Source organism: Protobothrops mucrosquamatus, unplaced genomic scaffold, assembly GCF_001527695.2.
Source record: "Protobothrops mucrosquamatus isolate PMUCROS unplaced genomic scaffold, P.Mucros_1.0 scaffold323, whole genome shotgun sequence".
Taxonomy (NCBI): domain Eukaryota; kingdom Metazoa; phylum Chordata; class Lepidosauria; order Squamata; family Viperidae; genus Protobothrops; species Protobothrops mucrosquamatus.
In genome coordinates, this window is record NW_015386662.1 from 115,452 (window position 1) to 137,798 (window position 22,347).

Sequence of the window (22,347 nt, forward strand, 5' to 3'; positions counted from 1 at the left end):
ATATTGTTATGTCATCTACCTATCTGTACTTTATTTCTCTTTGTTTTGCTGAGCATGCATTTTAGGAGATGCAGAAAGGTCAGGGAACCTCAGGGCATCCAGAGCATCTATTACACTTTTTCCCTCAAATTGTTTGGTTCAAAAATTTGAATTATATTTGTTTGTATGAAAAAGCAGCATTTGCAAAAATACACCTTCATAGGTTTGCTGTTGCTGGTCTTTTATATCCTCCTAGTGCAAAGTTTCCTGCTAAGAAAGCCAAATTGATGTATCATTAAGGCAATAAGTTAGGAACTGGGAGACTATGATTTCTAGTTCTACCTTAGCACAAAGCCAGCAGGGTGACCTTGGGCCAGTCACTCTCTCTTACCCCTAGGAAGGTGACAATGGTAAATCACTTCTGAAATCTTGCCAAGAAAGACCTATTCAGGCAGTCACCAGGAATCAACACTGACTCAAAGACACCAAAACAGCAACAAAGCTTAGGTTAGTGTAGAATATACAATGCCCGTTCTCTTGCCTAGCTTTGGTTCATGAGAGCACATGGATGTACAAGTCCTTGACATAATTACAACAGGGATCTAAATTTCCACTGCTATGCAATATAGTTGTTAAAGTTGTGCCCAATTTTATGACTTTTTTGCCATGGTCATTAAGCAAATCACTGCAGTTAAATGAATCCATGCAGTCATTAAGCGAATCCAGATTTTTCCACTGACTTTGTCGGTAGCTGGACGGGAATGTCACAAATGGTGATCACATGACCTCAGGATACTGCAACCATCATAAATACATGCTGGTTGCCAAGCGCCTGGAGTTTGGTCACAAGACAATCATGTGACAATTGTGTGATGACTCTTCGCAAGTCACTTTCTTCAGTGCCATGTAGCAGTTGCTAAATGAATGGTTCTAAGTCAAATGGTTGTAAACTTTGAACTGTTTCCCACAATTTTATTCCCATATTTTTAATAGAATTAGTGAGAACTCTGTGGCCATCGCCTCAATTTTATAATGACTGGGGCAAATCACCTAAATTTATGACAGGCAGCAAAAGTAAGTAAGAGTTACATTATTTTGTGTTATGTGGTTCTCACAATGCTTCAGCTCTTCCACAGAATTTAGAGATACTCAAAACACCAAAAGATCATTTGATCTGAAAGAACAGACAATGATTTTAGGATACAAAGCAGTCTGTGAAAGCAGTAATTTTCCTAAATAAATGGGATGGGTGATTTCATTATCTCATTCCATTTCAAAGTTGGAGAATCATAATTTCTACAAGTTCAATTTTGGAATACAATTATTTTTGAAATGTTCTGGCTTTAAAGATTAAGGCTTATTAACACAGAGAAAGAAATCTAAACATATATTTTAAACAGTTGGCCATGTTGCAAATACTTCCTGCATTTCTAGAAATGATCAACCAAAAACTAAATTGCATTTCCCAGTTCAGTGTAATACCCTGAAGCAGCTTTCCTTCTGCCTTCTTTTTTGGGGGCACATCAATATTTTATTTTTCTCCCTTGATCCAAAAGCACTCTTTATTTTCTTTCCAGGAAGAGTCCTCTTCATACACCTCCTGTAAACAAAGAACATAATGGATAAGAATAGTTGTAACAAAGCTAACTTATCTGCTACACTGAATCCAGCAGCTACATTTTTTTTCCTAGTTTACTGTCAGGGCTGAATTAAAATATGAAAAAAAAGTCTCAGATACAATTCAGGAATAAGCAGAATCACCCCCGATATTTTCCAAAAGGACCTTGACATTTTAACATGCTAGATGCACATGTGTTCTCTGTGCATTTTGCCCCCGTTGTAAAAACAGCTTGAGGATCAGTCTGATGAGATATGAAAAAGTTGGCAGTTGTTTCCCATGAAGACTTTCTTTCCTCGGGCCCAAGCAGTATGTTTTTGTTTGTTTTTAAGTGTATCAACTCTCTGGATCAAATCTATGCAATATAACCATCTATACACTGCTAGACATATAGACTGCTAAACATCAATCCAGGGAGTTATCTGCAAATTATCAGTAGGAAGCATACACATTGTAGAGGAATAAAATTCAAAATAGTGGCTTTTGCTGTCAATTATGCACCTGCTGTCCTCTTAAAGCAATGAAACTTATTTAGACCAATGTTTCTCAACCTCATAAGATGTGTGGACTTCAATTTCTAGAACTTCTCAGCCACCAAGCTGGCTGTGGAATTCTAGAAGATAAAATCCACAGTTGATATGGTTTGAGAAACACTGATTTAGACCAGCTACTGGTTAGACGTAAATTCCCCAAAGGACTGAAGAGAGAGGGCTGGTCCATTTTGCATCTTCACTTAGGAAACTGGAATTTTCCAATCTCAGAAAACAGCAGAGGAAAAAGAATCATTCATCATAGTGGATATCTGTCCTCAACTCTGCCGGAGAAAGCCATACCACGGCATAGGCATAGACGAGATGGGTGGCAAACAAATTTGATAACAAATAAATAGATTCTGGGAAATTGTCCTGTGGACAATGTTATGTTCAGCATTGTACTTTTTTTCAAAACAAAAGTCCTGAAACGCACATACCTTTTTCCATATGGGGACAGTAGCTTTTAAAGTATTGATGCAATATTGCAAGGCACTGAGGGACTCTGCTCGGTGAGGGGAAGAGATGGCTACAATCACACTGGCTTCACTAATGGGAACCAAACTAAAGAGAACGTGAAAAGTAACATTAGCTATGGCTTTTAGCCACATTAGCGTAATCTTTCAAGGACAAAATAAAAGTCTTGTTGTCAACTACTACACAGACATAGATAAACAAGAGGGGCCATGTTCTAGGAAGATCAAATTAGAGAAGCTGCATGTCTCATGATTATGTGTTCCAAGGAAAGATTCAACAGGAAAACAAATTAAGGAAAACTAGAGAAGACATCATCTGCAACAACAGCCTGATGCAATCATTTAGTTTAGGGACAGAAAAGCAGAGCTCCTTTTTCTAAGAGCTTCGAGGCAGAAATAATCCAGTACTCCGGATAACTTTTTAGGGATACTCTGGAGTGCCTGTCAGTCATTATTCCATCCACCATAACAGGGCTTTTCAACCTTTTCACTCATTGTACCACTTTTAGGATATGGCAATATCCAAGTACCGCCAGTCGCCTAGCAAGGTGTCAAAAACCTGATGACCAAAAAAAAAAAAGGAAAAAAGTGATAAAGTACAGGTAGTCCTCGACTTACAACAGTTCGCTTAGTGACTGTTCGAAGTTACAATGGCACTGAAAAAGTGCCCCCCAAGCCACAGCCGAGCAAGACACCTGCCTGCCCACCAGGTGGCGCTCTTCCTCCTGTCCGAGGTTTTCATTGTTGTGAGCATTTCTGTTGAGGATTGGCAGCAGGGGTGGGGTGTGTGTGTGTGTGTGTGTTTTTTTTATTCCCCCCATCTGCTGGGTGGTTGCAGCAGGTTTTGGTCACTTCACATGACCCTGGGACACTGTGACCATCATAAATATGAATCAGTTGCCACGCATCTGAATGTAAATCATAAGACCCTGGAGATGCTGCAACATTCCAGATGATCGGCACTTCTTCTGGGCTCAGCAAAAGCTCAGGATCAGTGCCGAGTTCCAGCTGGAGCCTGGCGCTGATCCTGGCGCTTCCGCTGAGCCCTGACAGCCCTGCAGCTCCAGCCATCTCTCGCTCAGGCTTGTGGGGTGCTGCCACCATGTTCAGCTCATTCCCCTCCCCCGCTACCACTTTTCTAGGATGGTCGCGTACCACCTGCCAGGTGCCAATGTACCACAGGTGGTACCCATACCACTGGTTGAAAAGCCCTGCACTATAACATACAAACTAGGGGAAATGAAAAGTAAGAATAGTAACACACTGATAAGGAATTAAAATGCCAAAAAATTATACACGGGTGTTACAGGAATCAAATTGCACAAATTATATTAGATTGATGCATAATTAAAATTTAAAAAGAGACATGTAGCAGTCAGCTCTTCTAAAGCTCCATTATCTTTACTCCTTCTTTGCAGCTGAGCAAAAATAAATGCAATACAAATACTCTTGGTTATGAAAAACAGGGAACCCAATGTCCCTCAGATTTTAGACTATGACTTTCATATGTTCTAAACACTGCAAGCAATTCCCAATTGTAGTTCAAAACATCTGGAAAGCAAAAAAAGCTGCTTTTCTTTTGTACAACCCACAAAATAAGCTAAATAAATGTTCACATAAGCTTTCTACATGAAATACATGTCATGACTGTGTTTCAACTAGTTAGTGTCTGCCAGTCAGGCTGAAATCTAAATACTTTCCAAAATAGTTATCAGATTGATTATTACCGGTTATCCTAGCTTAGCAACCACAGTTGAAACCAACAACTTTGTCGCAAAGTGCTATTTTGCTAAGCAAAATATCACGATTGCACTGGACTTACAACCTCACTTCTGTTGCAATTGTTAAGCAAATCACTGTGGTCATTAAGCAAAACATCAAATGACTGTGACTTGGAATTTTACTACTACCTTTTCCACTGACTTTACTTGTCACACATTAGTTGCAAAGTACATAAATAGGAACCAAGTAACTGCAGGACACTGCAATAGTTGCATATGTGGGGACTGATTGGAAAGTTACTTTTTCAATACCGTTATAGTTTTAAATGGTTACTAAATGAGGCAGTCAGTAAGCAAGGTCTAACTGTAGACAGTCCACTCTTCCTTAAGTTCTCAGATCAGTATAGATATTATCTCATGACACGCTGTCTGGGAATTATGGCTGTCACGGCCATGATCAGTTGGTGGTTGAGGAATGCTGTTTTAAGTTATTCGCCATTAATATATTTTCAATAAATGTTATTACAGGTAGTCCTTGACCTACGACCACAATTGAGTGCAAAATTTATGTTGCTAAGTGAGACAGTTGTAAAGTGAATTTTGCCCCATTTTATGACCTTTCTGGCCATAGTTGTTAAGTGAATCCCTGCAGTTGTTCAGTTAGTCGCATGGCTGGTAGACGAATTTGGCTTCCCCATTGACTTTGCTTGTCTGAAGGTCACAAAAGGGGATCACAGGGACACTACAACTGTCATAAAAATGTTGCAAAGCATGTAAATTTTGATCATGTGAACGGTCCTAAGTGTGAAAAATGTTCATGTCACTTTTTTTCAGTGTCGTTGTAACTTCGAACCATCACTAAGCAAACTGTTGTAAGTCAAGGACTACCTGTACAATGTTAGTGGTTCATCTATGCAGCCTGTCATACCTGATGTCCTAAAGATACATTAGACCATGCAGGAAAAGACGTGGATGCTTGAAAGGGATATATAGGATTTTACTGAGCTATACCCCCCACCCCAATAGGGGGGATTGTCTATTTTTATAGTGTATTATAATATACTGTGGCTTATTTAATGTATCTAAAGACATTCCACAGCAGACTTGATAACCCCAAGTAAAATCTGTTCTGTGCTTCACCAAGTTTTCTCAATTTTTTTCCCCAAATGGTAAGAGATAAGTGAGAGGGGATTGCTGAAGTGCTGTAATTGTGCTCAATCTATTCTTTACCCATAAGAAACATACCCTTTGAAAGCAGATCTGAGCATCATTAACATCAACTGTTGAGGGCAACAGTTAGTTCTGTGAAGCTGAGCGTAGCAAAGGGGTAGTCAACCTTGGCTCTTTTATGACTCGTGGACTTCAACTCCCAGAATTCCTGAGCCAGCTGGCTCAGGAATTCTGGGAGTTGAAGTCCACGAGTCATAAAAGAGCCAAGGTTGACTACCCCTGGTGTAGCATTTAGAAAACAGGCTGGTCAGGAAAACAAAACTGTAAGTCAGGGAAGTGAACAGCACATGATCCAAAGAGATGATGTGCACATAAATATTTAACACTCCATGTAAATAGGGAGAAAAAATATATCTCTTAGCCATCACTAATAAAAAATTATTGCATCATCTGAGTAACAAACCAATTGGTTTTTTTTATCAGGTGATGCACTTGAAAGGACAGAAGAGATGCATTTAAAAAGTGAGCATAAAACAGTTCTCAAATTTAGCTTACAATTCATCTATACATTGTACATTCGTTCCAGAGTATTTATCATGTCAATTTTTTTCTCCCCTGAACCACAACATAAGAAAGTCAAAATCTGATAACAAGCTGTATCATTGCCAATGTTCAGAGCAACAAGGATCAGAGTCCAGAGACTAAACCTTCAGATTTAACCCTTCATTTGTATGAAGAATCAATCATGAAATGTGGACATCATGTCTGTCTGAGAGCTGCAGTAAGAGTAAGACAAAGTTTAGCTTGCTATGAGGCAACTTTCTCTATATGGTCTCATCCAGAAAGGAGGCTCAGATGCTTGCCTGTAAACCTGTCTCTATCCAATTCACAAGCACAAAATCTTAATTAAATAAAACAGGGAGAACATATTATTTGACTGTATTTACCCAAGTCGATGATGTATTGCTATATGCTTCACAGAAGGCCATTTTAATCTAACATCTTTGCATATTTTCTTTGCTTCACCTTCTGCCATAGCTGTGTAGGCTTCATATTCTAATTGTATGACTTTTCTCCCTTCAAAGTTATTCCTTGTAGTGCCTGAACAAAAAAACAACACTTAACCAACATTCTGAGATAGTGAGAATTTAGCTTGACAGAAAGCTAAGTTTAAGAGCTTTATCAATGAGAATTTAACAATTTCTCTTTATGCTAAGCATGATTTTGCCTATGCTTTGAATAAGCCCAAATAAGTTGGTTTCTGCATAACACTTAGCCATGGGCTACAGACCTACAATGAGCTCACACGTCTCAACCACATTAGGGTTTAGCCCCAGATTCCCTAATGGTGCACACATCCTGCAATAACATCAGTTATTAATAGGGGCCAAGCTCAGCAACGGCGAACTTGCTCTATATATACAAAAAGGTTTCAATTTAATTTCCAATATTTATTAATAAATGAATTATATATAATAAATATATATTTATTAAAAAGACTGGGTGGGGCAATACTAGGCTAAATGTGGTCCACTTCAATGTTTTCATGTGTTGTGTGAATTCTCAAGGACTTATCAGAAAACTGAAATTAGTACAAGCCCTTCTCAAATAAGTCTTCCATATCTTTATTTTAGGGATGCAGCACACTGCTATAAATGTAGCAATCCTCCCCCCTTAAAAAAAACAACAACTCGGGACATTGAAGTTAGTTCAGGCATGCAAACTGTACTAATACAACTGTGCAGGCTGAAACCTCCGTTCTTTTCAAGGGGACAAATAAGATGCTCTATGTGTTGTCTGAAATCTTTCAAACCAACCATATGCATGTGTTCAGAGCTACAAGGTGAAGCCCTCAAAAGCACATAATCCATGTGCAGCATCAAGACTTGTTTTATGTATATAGATGCCCTAAAGCAGGGGTAGGCAACTTTGACTCTTTTATGACTCGTAGACTTCAACTCCCAGAATTCCTGAGCCAGCATGGCTGGCTCAGGAATTCTGGGAGTTGAAGTCCACGAATCATAAAAGAACCAAGGTTACCTACCCTGCCCTAAAGGCTCCAGTCTTTCCTGATAGGGACAATCCTCAGAACAGGCAAAACTAGAGGTTCCATTTTATTTCTCTGTAAATGATTCCAATCCTGAAGTTTTAGAACTTTTTTGGGGATGCTTGGATGCCTTTTCCTTGTTCTAAGCTTGCTCTATGTTAGCCTTGTTCCATTGGCTCCTATAACTGTTCATCTAATGTTCAATCTCCAAATGCTAGTGATGTGGTTTTTTTTAAAATAAATCTGTGTGTTCAGCTCTGATTAAGAGTTTTATGTGTCAGACCTACCTACAAAGAAAGATGCAGCTCCGCAACAGGGAGAAATGACCAGTGCTGCTACTTCGTCTAATGAGAGCTTCTCAAACTTCAACTGAATCACATCCTTGGGTTCATCCTCAATTTCACTCATTATTTCTCTAGAAGTAAACGGTGAAACAATGATTAATTTGCAAGTTGATCGTTGCCTGGCTGTAGAGATTAAATTACAGCGCAGGTCATGAGCCAGATTACTAGGTTTAATTGCCTTATTTATTAATTTCTCCATTTTCATCCCACCTTTATTATTTTTATGAATAATTCAAGACAGCAAACATAAGTAATACTAATTTCATGCCTAAGGCAGGACTGGAACTCGGCCTCCTGGTTTCTGGTCTGGTGTCTTAGCCAGTACTTTAATTATTTAACTTAATTAGATTAAATTAATTAATTCCTATTCTTTCTTCAAAGGAATATCATAGCCTCTTAACAAATGAATTCTATGGATCTTTTCCGGTTTGGGTTCAGACTCTCATCCTCTCTAGACAATACGGCCAATGATGATCTCTGGAAATTCTGGGAGCCATAGCTATGATCAGTTGGGGACTGAGGAATGCTGATTTAAGCTATTCTCCATTAATATATACTTTTTATTAAAAGTAATTACAACATTACTGGTTCATCTATGCAGCACATCAGAACTGATGTCCAAAAGGTATATCAGACCATGCAGGAAAAGACATGGCTGCTTGAAAGGAATGCAAGAAGATTCTCCTTGCTTTGAAGCATGTTTTAGAGGCCAAACTCAAAGCACTCTAGAGAAATATCAGCTTGGTACTTCTCTTTCTCCTCCTTGTCCATCATCATTGTCCTCATCACCATCATATTTCCAGATTCGATATTATAGCAAAACACCAACACCTACCTGTGAGTATCTTCCTAGAGCTAACCTCCACTAAGAGGTGGGATGATGGCAACTTCGTCCCCTGTGTGAAGGATGAACTGCTGATCCCCAAGGGGCACGTACTCCTGACAAATGGCAAAGATAACTTGATCTTCGATATCAGCAAGACTGAAGGAAATATATAAAGATAAAAATTGATCATTGATCTGCTTCTGCAATAGATCCCTGACCTCTTTGGATTGGATTCTGCCCAACATATTGTGAGGATTCTCACAAAACGCACATCCATCCCCAAAATGGCTACCAGGTTAAATAAAAACGGGCACAACCTCTGATTTAAAATACAGATTGCAGAGTCCAATCTGAGTCAGTCACTGGGACCAGAGACTTTGTCTTCACAGCTTTCAGACTCGGTGCTGAAGCCCATCCTCAGGGAACTTCTCTCTAGCAGAGTGTTTGCTTTGTGTGTTCTGTGTGTGGTGTTTATATGGTGCCAGGGAAGTGATTGAAGTCTGAGAAATGGGCCCTCATCAGTCAACAGGAGTGCTGATTTACCACCAGCTTATCAAGTGCTTAGGAAACAGGGCTTGGCGGCACAAGCAAACAACAGCCAACGACTTAATAGCCAGCCATCAACACCTCAATCAACATCTAAAAGGCCACATACAACAGAAGCACCATATAAACACCACACACAGTCCAAGGCACACACTCTGTTAGAGAGAGGTTCCCTGAATATGGGCTCCAGCATGGGTTGCAATTAAGTGTATAATCTGGAGCACAAATGCACAGCCTTGCACAGTAAGAGCATGAGAAAAGCATTGTTTACTGGTACAAGTCACCATACCTGGAATGTCTCTTGACAATTTCTCTCCACAGCTGCAGTGAGGTTATCTGTTGGGGCACAGAAATGGTCTCTGTACGCAGCCCTGCTAATTCAGCACTTCTGGCAAAATACAGCACGGTGACCTGTTTTCAACCAGCAAGTAAAAACATGTAAAATTTAGCCCCATTTTAAGAATTGGTATTCCACTGTAACTAAAATTAAATCAACACATTAAAGCTTTAGATTTGGAACGGCATGTAAGTTAAAGTAATGGAAACATTCAAAACCTACAAGGAACAGGTTTTTCTGAAATACAAGGAGAATAAAAAGTAGTACATTGTAAAAGGTATCTGGTCGCAACAAATTAAAAAAAGAAATGAATATTCTAAAAAAAAAAAAAGAGTGCAATCACCCAAAAATGGAAGCAAAAATTTCAAAAACTTTTAGGCCATAGAGATGACTGTAGTGGGCTGTGAGAATGACTTGGGAGAAGGAGAAGGGCCTCCAGTCTAAACAGCAGTTAGACAAGAATGGGAATGGAGACAGCAACTCAGAAGGGTTCCTCCCTAGGTCCCTGGAAAGTAAAGGCAAGGGTGGAGAGAAGTACTTTCAGACCTGCAAGATTCCCTTAATGCAGGGTTTCTCAACCTTGACAACTTTAAGATGTATGGACTTCAATTCCCAGAATTCCCCAGCCAGCCATACTGGCTGGGGAATTCTGGGAATTGAAGTCCATACATCTTAAAGTTGTCAAGGTTGAGAAACCCTGCCTTAATGTAACCTTACAATAAAGGCTGTGTTGATATTCATGGTTTTAGTGGTCTGGACTACTTTGATGCACTGACAGTGACGAGAAGGAAGTATTTAAACCTCTGTTCCATACTCATCCTTATCTCAGCCTCATAGAAACCAAATCATTTGCAATTATCCTGTTTCCATTCAACTTAAGGCAGGGAGGTTAAAAAGCCAAGTTGGCAATCATAATCATTTACCTTCTCCTGATGGGTACCTCCAATTTAACATATCATTGATATCCCACAGCAGGAGAGGGGAATCTTCCAAATACTGCATCAGCCCAACTAATCAAAGGCAAAGAAGCTGAAGTACACCTGAAGTCCCCTCTTTGCTGTAGAAGTATTACAACCCTGGCAAGAACTAAAATTACTCCAGAAAAAAATGCAGTTCATCCTGGATAGATACACAGGAGGGTTGTCAAACAAGTTTTAAAGGCTCTCTAGAGATTAGAGATGTAAATGTTCAAGTCGGCTTATTCATCAAAGCCTCCAGGTTCAACAGAATTATCAAATGACAGGTAGGTAACTTCAGAAAATGTAATAACCTTAAAAGAAAATCTAACAAAATTTATTGGACTTCTAGCACCACCAAATTCATTGAACCCCAGTAGAGATAAAATTATTTTTAAAAACTCCACAGTTCTATTAGAATCAGAGACACCAAGGAGTGTAATTATCAGCATTAAAAACTAGAATAATGAGTCAAAAGAAAACTGCTCAGAATTACAAGCGCTTATGAAATAAATCCATGGGTAGTTCAACATTTCAAAATGCAGGCAGACAATGGTCAGTGGCCTCCAAACTGGGTGTACAAGAAATATTAGAATGCCTGTTATTTACCCAACACCTGTTATTTACCTAATTCAAGAAGCTACTCAATCCACAGACTATACTCTCTATACGCATATGGGTAAAAAGGTACATATTACTACAGTGGTACAGGTATATAATTTATAAGAAATCGTGCATAAAAAATGCATGCTCAGCATTTTTACTAATAAGATACACGATCGTTTGGAGACCACTGCATATTGAACTGCAAGCGCCCATCATCCTCAAGTGGCCGGAGTTATGGGAGCTGGGGTAGTTGGGAGATAAGAGTTTGTTTAGCTTCATAGGCTCGATCCAAAGTCATTTCAGGGAAAAGCCGGGACACACGTTGCACACATGATCATGTTTGAGTAAGGAATCGTGCGCAGGGCGGCCGACCCTCAATGGGGACCCCGTTATGTCTCTCTCGTTCCCCACAGGGGGGCGTGGCTTCGGGACAAACTGGGGCTCCGGAAGCTTCTGCAGGTCGGCGCCTTTCTCGGTGCTTACTTAGCCCTGCGGGGTACCTGCAGGAAAAAGAGGCGCGCACTCCGGCTACGACCACCGGGCCGGCCCCGACAGCGAAGTTGGCATACCTCGCAGCTCATCGATGCGCCGACCGGGGGAGGCCCCGAAACAGATCGCCTTTCTCTGCTAGCGATTACTTTGCGATTGCGGCGGGCCCAGGAGCAGTTGCGGTTTCAGAAAGCACAGCACTCACTGCCGCCAGTCGCTTTCTAACCCAATCGCTTTGCACCACCCCCTAACAGCTCCACCTTTCGTGGGTTGGCTCTCCAGAGTGGGTGTGCAGAGTTTAGAAACAAGAGTCGGTCCTGGTTTGAAAATAAGTCGAGTACCTTTTTTTTTTTTTGCAAGTTTGCAATACTTAACACCTTTAAAATGCATCTTCACGGTACGTGGGATTGTATTGAACTCAAGACTTCTGAACTTTTTCGCCTCTCAGAATTGCACTGTAAAATAATCCGGCAGAATCGGTTCCCGTAAAATGGATCAATTGATTCACGAGCATAAAGCGATTCATTAAGCTACTTTGGCCTGGAGCGGCGAGTTAACGCAGTCCATTGCGACTACAATTCCTAGAATCCTTCGCGTACGCAGGCCGCATGTTTGCAAGGAAGCCTGGGAATTGTAGTTCCAGCGCACCTAGAGGGCGCTAGCATCGGAAGGTGGCTGTAGTTTCCGCTGGGTGTCTGGAGCTACCGTACCCATCACACCAAATTGATGGGAAAGCTGTGCCAGGCATGCCTAGGGATTTACCCGGATAGGGATTAATTAAATGACGCATTCACTAAAATGCAGAAGAAGAAAAAATGGTAACTACATTCTCATTATTTCTCTCTGCAGAGGAATCACAAGACCTTAAACAGCTGATATGACAGCCCACTACACGGAAAGAAAGATAAGACCAGACCCAATTCAGAATTGCAAAAAGGACGGAGTTTGCTCAATTACAGCAGCCTTCGGGGAAACTACATTGCTCCTGATTCTCCTGGTTCCTCTGAACTTTTCTACGCACCTTTAAATCAGTGTGTAGAAAAATCCATCATGGCTGGGGAATTCTGGGAGTTGAAGTCCACACTGGTTAAAGAGGCCAAGGTTGAGAAACATTGGCTTAAGCCAAAGAAAGAGTGAAGGGGAAGGGAACATATGTGAAAGTCAGCTAGCTAGCCCACCAACTGCATTTGGTTTCCTTCCTTCATGGTAAGAGAAGCTCGAAAAGTCACAACTGGTGGCAGCATCTGTCTGACTTTTTCTAGCTCCAAAACTAGGCAGCGTCTAGTCTAGTCAATAGAGCCCAGAGAATCCAAGGCTATAACTAGATGGTGAAATTAAAAAAAAATGTTTTTGATGAAGACAATGGCACACCTGTTCATTCTGCCAAGAAGAAAACTTGTCTGATTATTGCCATATATTCTCCAGGAGGGCAGTTCAACTCAAGGGGATTTTTATCTTCAGTGCTAAGAAAAGTTTCTTTATCTTGAACAACTTTTTTTTTAGGTTTGCAACTTTTCTGCAACAAACAACTCTTCTGAAACTAAAATACAAATCTTAAACTATTCGTAAAGAGAATACACCTACTCAATGAAAAACTTGTATCAAAACATATACAACACATGTTAAATAATTTATAAACATTTACACCAAGGCACTTTATGAAAAATTGAATATTTAGCAGTTTATTTCACAAAAGCATTAGGAAGAATTGCATGTATTTATTGGCATAGTAGTGAATAGCAACGCTTCAATGCAAATATCTGAAGCATATGCAGAATGGTTTTTTTTCATTTATGCAAAACTACACTTTTTGAAAAATGCAAATTGACATTTTACTCTCTGACATCAGAGCAAAATGTATACTCAGTTTGAAGTGAGAAAGAGAAATGTATATTTTCTTATGAATATGCTTTTCCAGTCAGTTTTCCCATATGCCTTTATTTTACTTTCAGGAAAGTAAAGACTCTTACAGTGAGAATAAGTTTCCACATTTCAAAATAAACTCAACTAAATACAGTGGAAACTTTTTTTCTGAATATGCCAAGGGTCCAGTCCTTTGGTTAAGAAATCAAATGGGAACATAGAGGTTGCTGGGGGTTTTGAGCAAATCTTCTCCTCATCCCCAGTCTGAGCCCTCAAATATTGGATTGCTTGCACAATTATTCTGCAAGATTTATTTATGTCTTTATTTATAAAATTTATATGGTTCAAAATGTGACTATGCTGTACACAACATTGACTTAAAAAAACATATAAAAACATCATGATTAAAAATATAAAAAAGGACAAGGCAGAAGAGAAGATAAATATTAGCCACAGTAAAGGAGCCAACTTAAAGTCTCACTGGTCCCCTGTGATCCCCAGGCCTAATGACCTAGCCAAGTCTTGAGAAATTTCAGGAACATTATCAGGGATGGAGCTAACCTCATGTGTGGGAAGGAAAAGATTCCATAAGGCAGGCGCTACAGCGAAGAAGTCCTCCTGGAAACCACCTAGTTCCCTAACAGATGGGACCCAGAACACGCCTTCTCTGCCAAACCTGATGGGGTAGGCAATAGATAAGAGCCAGTCTCCCATACCATGAAATGCTTTAAAGATTAAAACCAGCATCTTGAATTGGACCCAGAAGCAAACTGGCAAGCAATGCAGCTTGTGGAGCAAAGGTGTAACATCTGTCATTCTAGGGGAGCACATAACATAACAGTACCCCCGCATTTGGCACCAAGTGAAGCTTCTGGATACTATTCAAGGGCAGCTCCGTATAGATTATACAGTAATCCACTTGGGAGATGATTAGGACATGAGTGACAGTGAGCAGTGACCCTTGATACAGGAAAAGGCACAACTGGCACACAACACTAAACTATGCAAAATTAATGTTGCTTAAAGTAAAATTTAGATTGGTAAGCCCTTCTCTGAAACAACACCTGCATGTTCTTTCATAAGCACCCCTTGGGCTGCTGAAATGAAGACTATTACTTGGAGTAATGAATACTCCTTGGAATAATCTTACAGAAAAGTCCAGGAGAACACTATAGTGTGAAAGGATTTCAACTCAATGCTAGTACTGGAGGGGAGGAGGAATCATAAATTCAGAACAGGATCAAATGCACATTATTCTTTAATTCTAAGTGTATCTCCAAGTTGAGAATCTTTTGTTAGATCTCTGCTGAATCTAAAACTTCAAGACAAAGCAAACAAATTAGTTCCACTAACTAAGTCTGTTACCCCTATTGTAGCACACAAATTACTGCAACATAGAGTATGGATTTAAAAATCCCACTAATATCCATAGGCCTTATTTCCTGATGGTTCTGTCCTCACTCTTTTCACAACTATTTCAAATATGTTGGTGCAAATGAATGTGTTGAAAAGGATAGTACTGGTCAGAGGAAAGTGGAGGAGGTGGAAGCCAAAGAAAAAAGGCAAAATAAGTAGGGAATGGTCAAAAAAGGTGACACACGTAAATAGATAGAGCTTCAACCACACTGTCATGGTTACCATCTTGCCTTCTTCTACCATACCCCATGAGCACCTCTGGAAAGATACTGTATATCCAGAACAGCATTTGGGTGATGGAAGTACATGGCTTGACTGATCTATTACTGGCATGTGATCTCTGAAAGTTACTGAGATAAAAAAATATATCCCTAATTTTAATTTATCAGTAACAGTAAAACAGTAAAAGCACAGATCACACTTTCATCTCAGTTTTGCTCACCTTTCTTACTTATCCATAAGCTATATAGTTTGTGATATAATTCATTACTCTGAATCTTGAAAGTGAGACTACAGGAGACAGAAGTTGAAAGCACGACAAATATGTGCAATGTGTGTATGGACGGGATGAGGACAATAAGTGCATTTTATTGACTAATGCCCAGTCTGGATCATTAAAATTGCTTTTGTTGCAGCTAGAATATTGTCCTGTCTGCTCCTTGTTTATATGTGTGCCCCTTGCCCTGCTTTTGCCAATTCCCATCACTTTCACAATGCAGGGATTGTTGGGCTATTCATCCACTATGACATTTACTGAAATATTGATTTCTTACTAAAGCTCCAGTGTGGTACACATTTTATGCACTGTCCAGATTTTGATTTGTTTATCTACAGGTCCACAGTAAAGTGATGAAACAGATCAAGTACCTGAAATTGTTTAGTGGGAATGGGGAAATGCTGCCTCTTTAAAAGCCTGAATTAACTGGAGGTGACACTCTTTGCCGGAAGACAAAGATTTTTATCCTTTTCTTCAAAATGCTATCAGACTCTCTTAATATCCATTTGGAGTCTGGGGCAGGTCCCTGAAAAATGTTGGATGCAGCAAACATAAGCCATGAAAGAGTCAGCTTCTGAAATCACATCTTTTATCCTGAAGGACCTTATTTGTGTTGTTTTAAACTCCAGGTCAGAGGTTTTTAACCTGTGGACTGGGGTTCACTGGTGATTCACAACCATGCTACAAATAATCCCCTGGCATAGACAAAAAGAAAATAAATAAAATGTCCCAATAGCCAAAATGTCCTAGATCACGAAATTTTGAAAGAGTTTGGCATTCTCATCCAAAATTTCACAAAACATCAGGCAGAAACATTGTATACTGGCAATGTCACAGCACTGCAATGTTTTTTCTTTTAAAACAAATTCCATTGATTTTTGTTTAATTTTGGATACTACTGAGGGAGTAGTTATGCCCTCAAACACAATATTATCAATCTCTAGCTTATGTAGTGGTCCTCTAAAGCTATTAACACAGTGATATGTATCAAAGAAACATTTTAGAATCGCTGCTCTAGGACCAAGATATGCAAGAGTTGTTGTTTTTTCCCCCTTCCTTGAATGATATGTTGGAAGCTCAACTTCCAGACTAACCTTTACTAGGCTAGGACAAAGAAATGGATGGAGCCAAGGCAAACATTTGATTTAGTAATTAAATTTTAATTTAAAATAAATGTTATGTACATGAATACTCTCCAAATATTTCATTATTTTCCCCTCTTCTGTCAAATTAGAAATAAGAGTTTAGAAGAAAGGTCTTTGAAGGTTGTTAGGATAGATTCAAGGCCTTACAGCTATGGGGCTACACGCTTCTTTTATTGTATTGCCAGGCAGTTCATAATTCAAAAAACCCCATGTATAATGCTTAAATATTGTAGTCTTATCATATTGTTCCCAGGCAGCATATGACAATACTAGTTATTTTCAATTATGTGCTGTTTTAAGGTTCAGTGCCAACATGAGTAAAAATCCCATCATCCTTTACCACTTTTCTTGCTGCCTGAATTTGTAATCCAAAGTATATAGTAGGACAGTTGTAATTTAAAGCATACAGAAGGCATCAGATTGGGTAAAAAATCCATCATAATTACATGATTGAAAATTAAGTCAATTTGAAGTGCATTCTAAAATATTAAGTATATTTGCAGCTGTTAGCTCAAAATCATGTCTATCATTTTTACACAACAATTCATTAACATTTAGGTGGCCCCAATTCTACCAGCCTTTTGTAAAGTGCTAATTTATTGTTTTTAAATTGCTCTTATCCTTGGTTTTTTTAGATTTATTTTCTGGACCTAGAATTGTGTGTTGAGTGGGCAGCCATACATACGGTGGTACATTTAAATAGTAAAGAATCTTTCAAAGAGACATAGAGTGGATAAATTAGACATTATGAGGTATTTATCGGAATGATGTAATCACAAGAGCAAGCAAGGGTGTCTTAGAAGAAATCATGCGACATTAATCTTATTCTTTTTTTTAAAGCCACATTAGCTGTACAGTCACTTTTATCTTATTTCAGCTAACCTTTCAATAGTGTTGCTCCTAAGGCTGTCCTTGAAGTAGTAAAATATGGGCTAAATAATATTATTGATATGTAGCAAATATAGTATACTTAATTTTCAAATGCCTATTGATAGTTAATTGCCATCTTGAAGTGATATGACAAAGATCCAATCCTGTGACCAAATTTGTTCAAAACCTGCACAAATTATTTGCATCAAGGATTCAGAGTAACTGTAACAAGGAGAAGAGGATCAAAATTATTAAGGTGAATTGCAGCAGAAATTTTTGATCTGCAGTTAAATACAGAATGGTTAGTGCTTGGCTTGAGAACAGAGCATTGAAAAGGAATTAAGGTTTGTTAATAGACCAGAACCTAAAAACAAAGCCTCATTGCAGTCTGGTGAGTTAAATAGCTATGTGATACCAGTTTGCACTTGCAGCCTTCATCTACTCAACAATTATCTACAGACAATCCTAAACCAAACTACCTCTGAAAAAGACAACTATGAAGTCCATTTCCATATTGTTGGCATGAAGTCATCAGTAGGAACCTGACTTGAAGAACAGTTTTTTAAAAAGCTACATTGAACTGAATAATATTTTTATTTTGGATCATGTTGCTCAATTAAACAACAATCCCATGTATATTTACATGTAAGTAAGCCCTTTTGAGGCCCAAGTAAACATCCAAAAGACTTCACTGCAAGGTTATAAATGAGAAAACATTTTGGCAAAAGCAAGATTGGGTTTTAGTGACACAAAACAGATTCTGAAAACATACACACTGCCTCACTCACTTCAGGAAGATTTCTCAAAATGGTCATGGTCGCTTAAACCCGTGTGATCGCTGTCCAACTCCCTCAGGCTAGATTAAGTTTGAGAGGCCCTGGAATTAGAATTTTACTGTTTTATGTTTTGATCTCTTGTCCTGGGACTTTCAGAGGTTAATTTTGTTGCAGTCAAGCATAAGCCCCCATTTGTAAAATACATGGATGATTAACTGCTGTTACAAATTGAACAGTGCTCAAGAATCATGTGCAGGTCAGGTAAATAACTGCACCCACTTACAATTATGTACAACTTTTTCTTTGGATTCTTACGGAGGCTGCAAATTTTAAATGCCTGTCATCAAATCCTTTGCTTTCATACGAAATAATAATGATGATGATGATGATGATGATGATGATGATTATGTTGGAAGGGGTCTTGGAGGTCATCTAGTCCAACCCCCTGCTCAGGCAGAAAGCCCTATAATGTTTCAGACAAATGGCTGTCCAGTCTCTTCTTAAAAACTTCCAGTGTTGGAGCATTCATAGCTTCTGGATGCAGGTTGTTCCACTGATTAATTGTTCTAACTGTCAGGAAATTTCTCCTTAGTTCTAGGTTGCTTCTCTCCTTGATTAGTTTCCATCGATTGCTTCTTGTCCTGCCTTCAGGCGCTTTGGAAAATAGCTTGACTCCCTCTTCTTTGTGGCAACCCCTGAGATATTGGAACACTGCTATCATGTCCCCCCTCATCCTTCTCTTCGTTAAACTAGACATACCCAATTCCAGCAGCCGTTCCTTATATGTTTAGCCTCCAGTCCCTAATCATCTTTGTTGCTCTTCTCTGTACTCTTTCTAGAATCTCAACATCTTTTTTACATCATGGCGACCAAAACTGGATGCAGCATTTCAAGTGTGGCCTTCCCAAGGCATTGTAAAGTGGTATTAACACTTTACGTCATCTTGATTCTATCCCTCTGTTAATGCACTGTGTTGGCTTTTTTGGCAGCTGCAGCACACTGCTGGCTCATATTTAAGTGATTGTCCACTAGAAGGTGGGCATGGATTAGCCTTCCTGCAGGAGTTGCCACTTGACCAAGTCCTAAAAAAAAGAAAAAGAAAAACAACTCATTCCTTTAAAAGTAGCTTCATTCTCCCATATCAGCAATTCAAGTTTTTTCAAGGCTGCAGAGCATAAGGAAAATGTCTCCATTTGCCAACATTTGTCTATGTGCTGCTAAAAAGAAGAAACAACCATAGGCATAGAGAATCAGAAAAAGTAAGAAGTAGCGTTTATACTGAAAAATGAATGTCTGGTTTTCAGTTTCAAGTTTGGAAACAACAACAACAACAACAACAACAACAACAACAACAACAATAATAATAATAATAATAATAATAATAATAATAAAGTTGGAAGGTTTGAATTTGACCACTATAATTCAAAAACATTGATTCATACTTTAGTATTGTGTGAGCACAGATATTGTGACTTATTTAACAAATTATGATTAACAAAGGACATAGTGTAATATTTTTAGCCATGACATCAGTATACTATACTGAAAGCGTCCACATTTATAGGGCCTCTATTTTTCAAGGAAAGATAAAAGTTAGACAAAATTTTCATGTCAATCAACCTAGCTGATGTTCAAGATATTAAGTTGTCCAGTATTCTTCCTCTGTTTTTTTTAAAAAAAGGGGGGGGTGAGAGAGTATAGAATGGGAAAAAAGCATAAAATTTCAAAGTTAGGCAAGCAGTTGTCTCTAGGAAGTTTGCAGTTTAAAGTTTGTTTCAAGATATACACCGGGAACAGAATACATTCACTACTAATTGATGTAGCACATATTAAATTACATCTAATTTTTCTTTCATTCACCTCCCAGCCTTGCCATAAATAGAAATGTGATGAAATGTGGACAAATCTGAACAATCACTAGATGGCAGTTAAACTGGGTTTTTAAAAATTATATTGGCTGCCATCTAGTGGTTAACTAGAGTTTTGTAACCAAGATGTAATACCCCTACATCAGGGGTGTCAAACTGCCGGCCCGCGGGCCAGACGCATCATCCGGAAGCCGCGCCCACCCCATTACAGGCAATGGCAAAACCGTCCCGATACATTGTGCGATGTCATGTGACGTCACGAGTTTGACATGTCTGCCCTACATGAAATCAATTGACTTTGAAAGAGAGAACAAGAGAAAAATGAAAGATATACTCAATTGCTTTATGTGTCCTGATCTAATAGCTGTTCTGGTCTCTAAAATATGACTACTCTTCTGATTGTTTTCCTCTTGAATTTTTTTTTTGTAGATCCAAAAATACCACTTTGATTTTAATAATAACATATAATAGAGAGGTCATCTTTTTTAAAAAATTAAACTTGTAACTGCATACTAGTATTTAAAATGATAAATCACTATTTGTCTTTTTTTTAAAAATATTCAGATATAAAAAATAAAATATAAATTCAAAAAAAATTACAAGCAAATAAACCAACAAACAAAAATGAACAAACATAAAAAAAATACGCATTAGGAAGGAAAAAGACAAAAACACATATACATATATTATCCCCATGGTTGATTATTGATAAATATATTGCAACAATATTAGTATCTCCCCCCTTATGAAGCAGATCCATAATTTGTAAACTTCTACATCTATCTGTCACCAAGTGGGCCTGTTGTCTATCTATTATATATAACAACAAAGTAGTTAACAGGTGAATTAATAGCAAAGTTAATATAAAGCACTTTTTGTCTGACAACATTCCTCGAAAGTAACTGTTGAGTTTTTCTGGGAATAGTAGAAACAGTAGGAGGAGGGAAAATTAAAAATAATTTGTTGATGAAGTCTCTCTAGTACATCATTTAACAGAGGAGTTTGGTCTTCTATATTGCATAAAAATATCCTTTTTACACAGGTCTGAAATAGGACGTAGCATCATTGCATCTTCGATGTAAAACAGCCATAGCTAAACTGCATGAAATATTTAAGAAGTACATGATTTCTGTACACCTATTGAGTGATGCACATTTAAATATTTATTAGGTTGACAGTATTGTTGTTTTAAAAGAATAAAAATGTTATTTTGTAAGCTTGAGGGCAATTTCATATGGCAGCCATTGTTCTTGACCAATTGAACGAATTTCAGTTCAGACTGGAGTGGATTGCAATGGGGCCAAGTTGGTGCTCAGTCTGGACTATGATCACCACAGGCCCTGATTGGTTGTTCCTTTGTTTCCTGATCTCCCCATCCATGTAGGAAAGGCAAACCTCATTGGTTCCCCTCTGTGTCAGCAACTCAACCCCTTTTCACTTTCTCCTTTTATGGATTATGCTCCTCATTGGTACTTGTTTTCCTTTACTTTCCTAGATGTCTATACATGTAGATCCTTTCTCTGTATTCTTTTATTTGACACTAACAGAGACTCTTTTCCCCATCTATCCTATGGCATCCCCATACTTTGATGCTACAATAATTAAAGCCAATTATCATTCTAGGTTCATAGACATTGCAGCAATGAAGAAGTGGTGGTTCATGTTACTAGAAGCAAAAAAAAAAAAGTAGCATTCTCTGAATGTTTATAGCTTTGCCTATTTGCAACTTTTTTTAAAAAAAGGAAAAGAAAATGTGCCATTATGGTATTGTTGGTCTAGGATGAGAGAAAACAGAAAATATGCTTCACCTTCACCAGTCTGGGCAGAAACCAAAACTGTATCCAATAAAAGATAGAAGGATTTGATGAAAGTGCTAGTAGAAGAAGTGGGATAAAAATGGTGGCCAGAAAAGTTTATCGTACTCCATCTTGTTTATGGAGTTTATCATACTCCATCTTGTTTATGGGCCATCATTGAAATTACTGGAAGAGAGGGAAAAGCAAGGTGCTAATCAACCTATAGCAGCCCAAGATGAAATGGCCATGGAGGTCAGCAACCATCACATAAAGGTTGGGGAGGGTGCACGCCAGATGCTGTAGGCAATTAGAGCTGAGAGTGTTGCTAATTGGAATGAAGCTCAGTAGATGAAGTGTTTGGAAAGGCCAACAGCCCAATAAGGGAAAAAGTATTTTTGAAACAATACTTTAAAATAGTGGGGTTTGTGATTGGCTGGGAAGGGGTGAAGTCCTACACTTGAAAAGTTTTTTG

The 22,347-nt window shown here is 38.6% G+C and overlaps 2 protein-coding genes across 2 annotated transcripts; both read right to left on the minus strand.

Moving 5' to 3' along the window:
* Window positions 1–927: 927 nt before the first annotated feature.
* On the minus strand, window positions 928–8,824 carry LOC107286759 (molybdopterin synthase catalytic subunit). The gene is made up of 5 exons (XM_015815181.1): window positions 8,721–8,824; window positions 7,829–7,956; window positions 6,442–6,595; window positions 2,568–2,691; window positions 928–1,579 (listed from the first exon to the last, which is right to left on the minus strand). The coding sequence occupies exons 2-5, from the start codon at window positions 7,947–7,949 to the stop codon at window positions 1,511–1,513; spliced, it is 468 nt and encodes a 155-aa protein (XP_015670667.1). The 5' UTR covers window positions 7,950–7,956; window positions 8,721–8,824; the 3' UTR covers window positions 928–1,510.
* LOC107286760 (molybdopterin synthase sulfur carrier subunit-like) lies at window positions 8,731–11,891 on the minus strand. The gene is made up of 3 exons (XM_015815182.1): window positions 11,726–11,891; window positions 9,547–9,668; window positions 8,731–8,867 (listed from the first exon to the last, which is right to left on the minus strand). Exons 1-3 carry the CDS (start codon window positions 11,735–11,737, stop codon window positions 8,741–8,743), a joined length of 261 nt encoding a protein of 86 aa, XP_015670668.1. The 5' UTR covers window positions 11,738–11,891; the 3' UTR covers window positions 8,731–8,740.
* Between the last annotated feature and the right edge of the window lie 10,456 nt (window positions 11,892–22,347).

Coding starts and splice junctions, on each gene's coding strand:
- LOC107286759 (XM_015815181.1), bottom strand. CDS start 7,949: ATGAGTGAAATTGAGGATGAACCCAAGGATGTGATTCAGTTGAAGTTT. Junction 6,596..7,828: donor AGCTGCATCTTTCTTTGTAG/GTAGGTCTGACA, acceptor TTTTTTGTTCAG/GCACTACAAGGAATAACTTT. Junction 2,692..6,441: donor GCAATACATCATCGACTTGG/GTAAATACAGTC, acceptor CGTTCTCTTTAG/TTTGGTTCCCATTAGTGAAG.
- LOC107286760 (XM_015815182.1), bottom strand. Junction 8,868..9,546: donor ATTGTCAAGAGACATTCCAG/GTATGGTGACTT, acceptor TATTTCCTTCAG/TCTTGCTGATATCGAAGATC.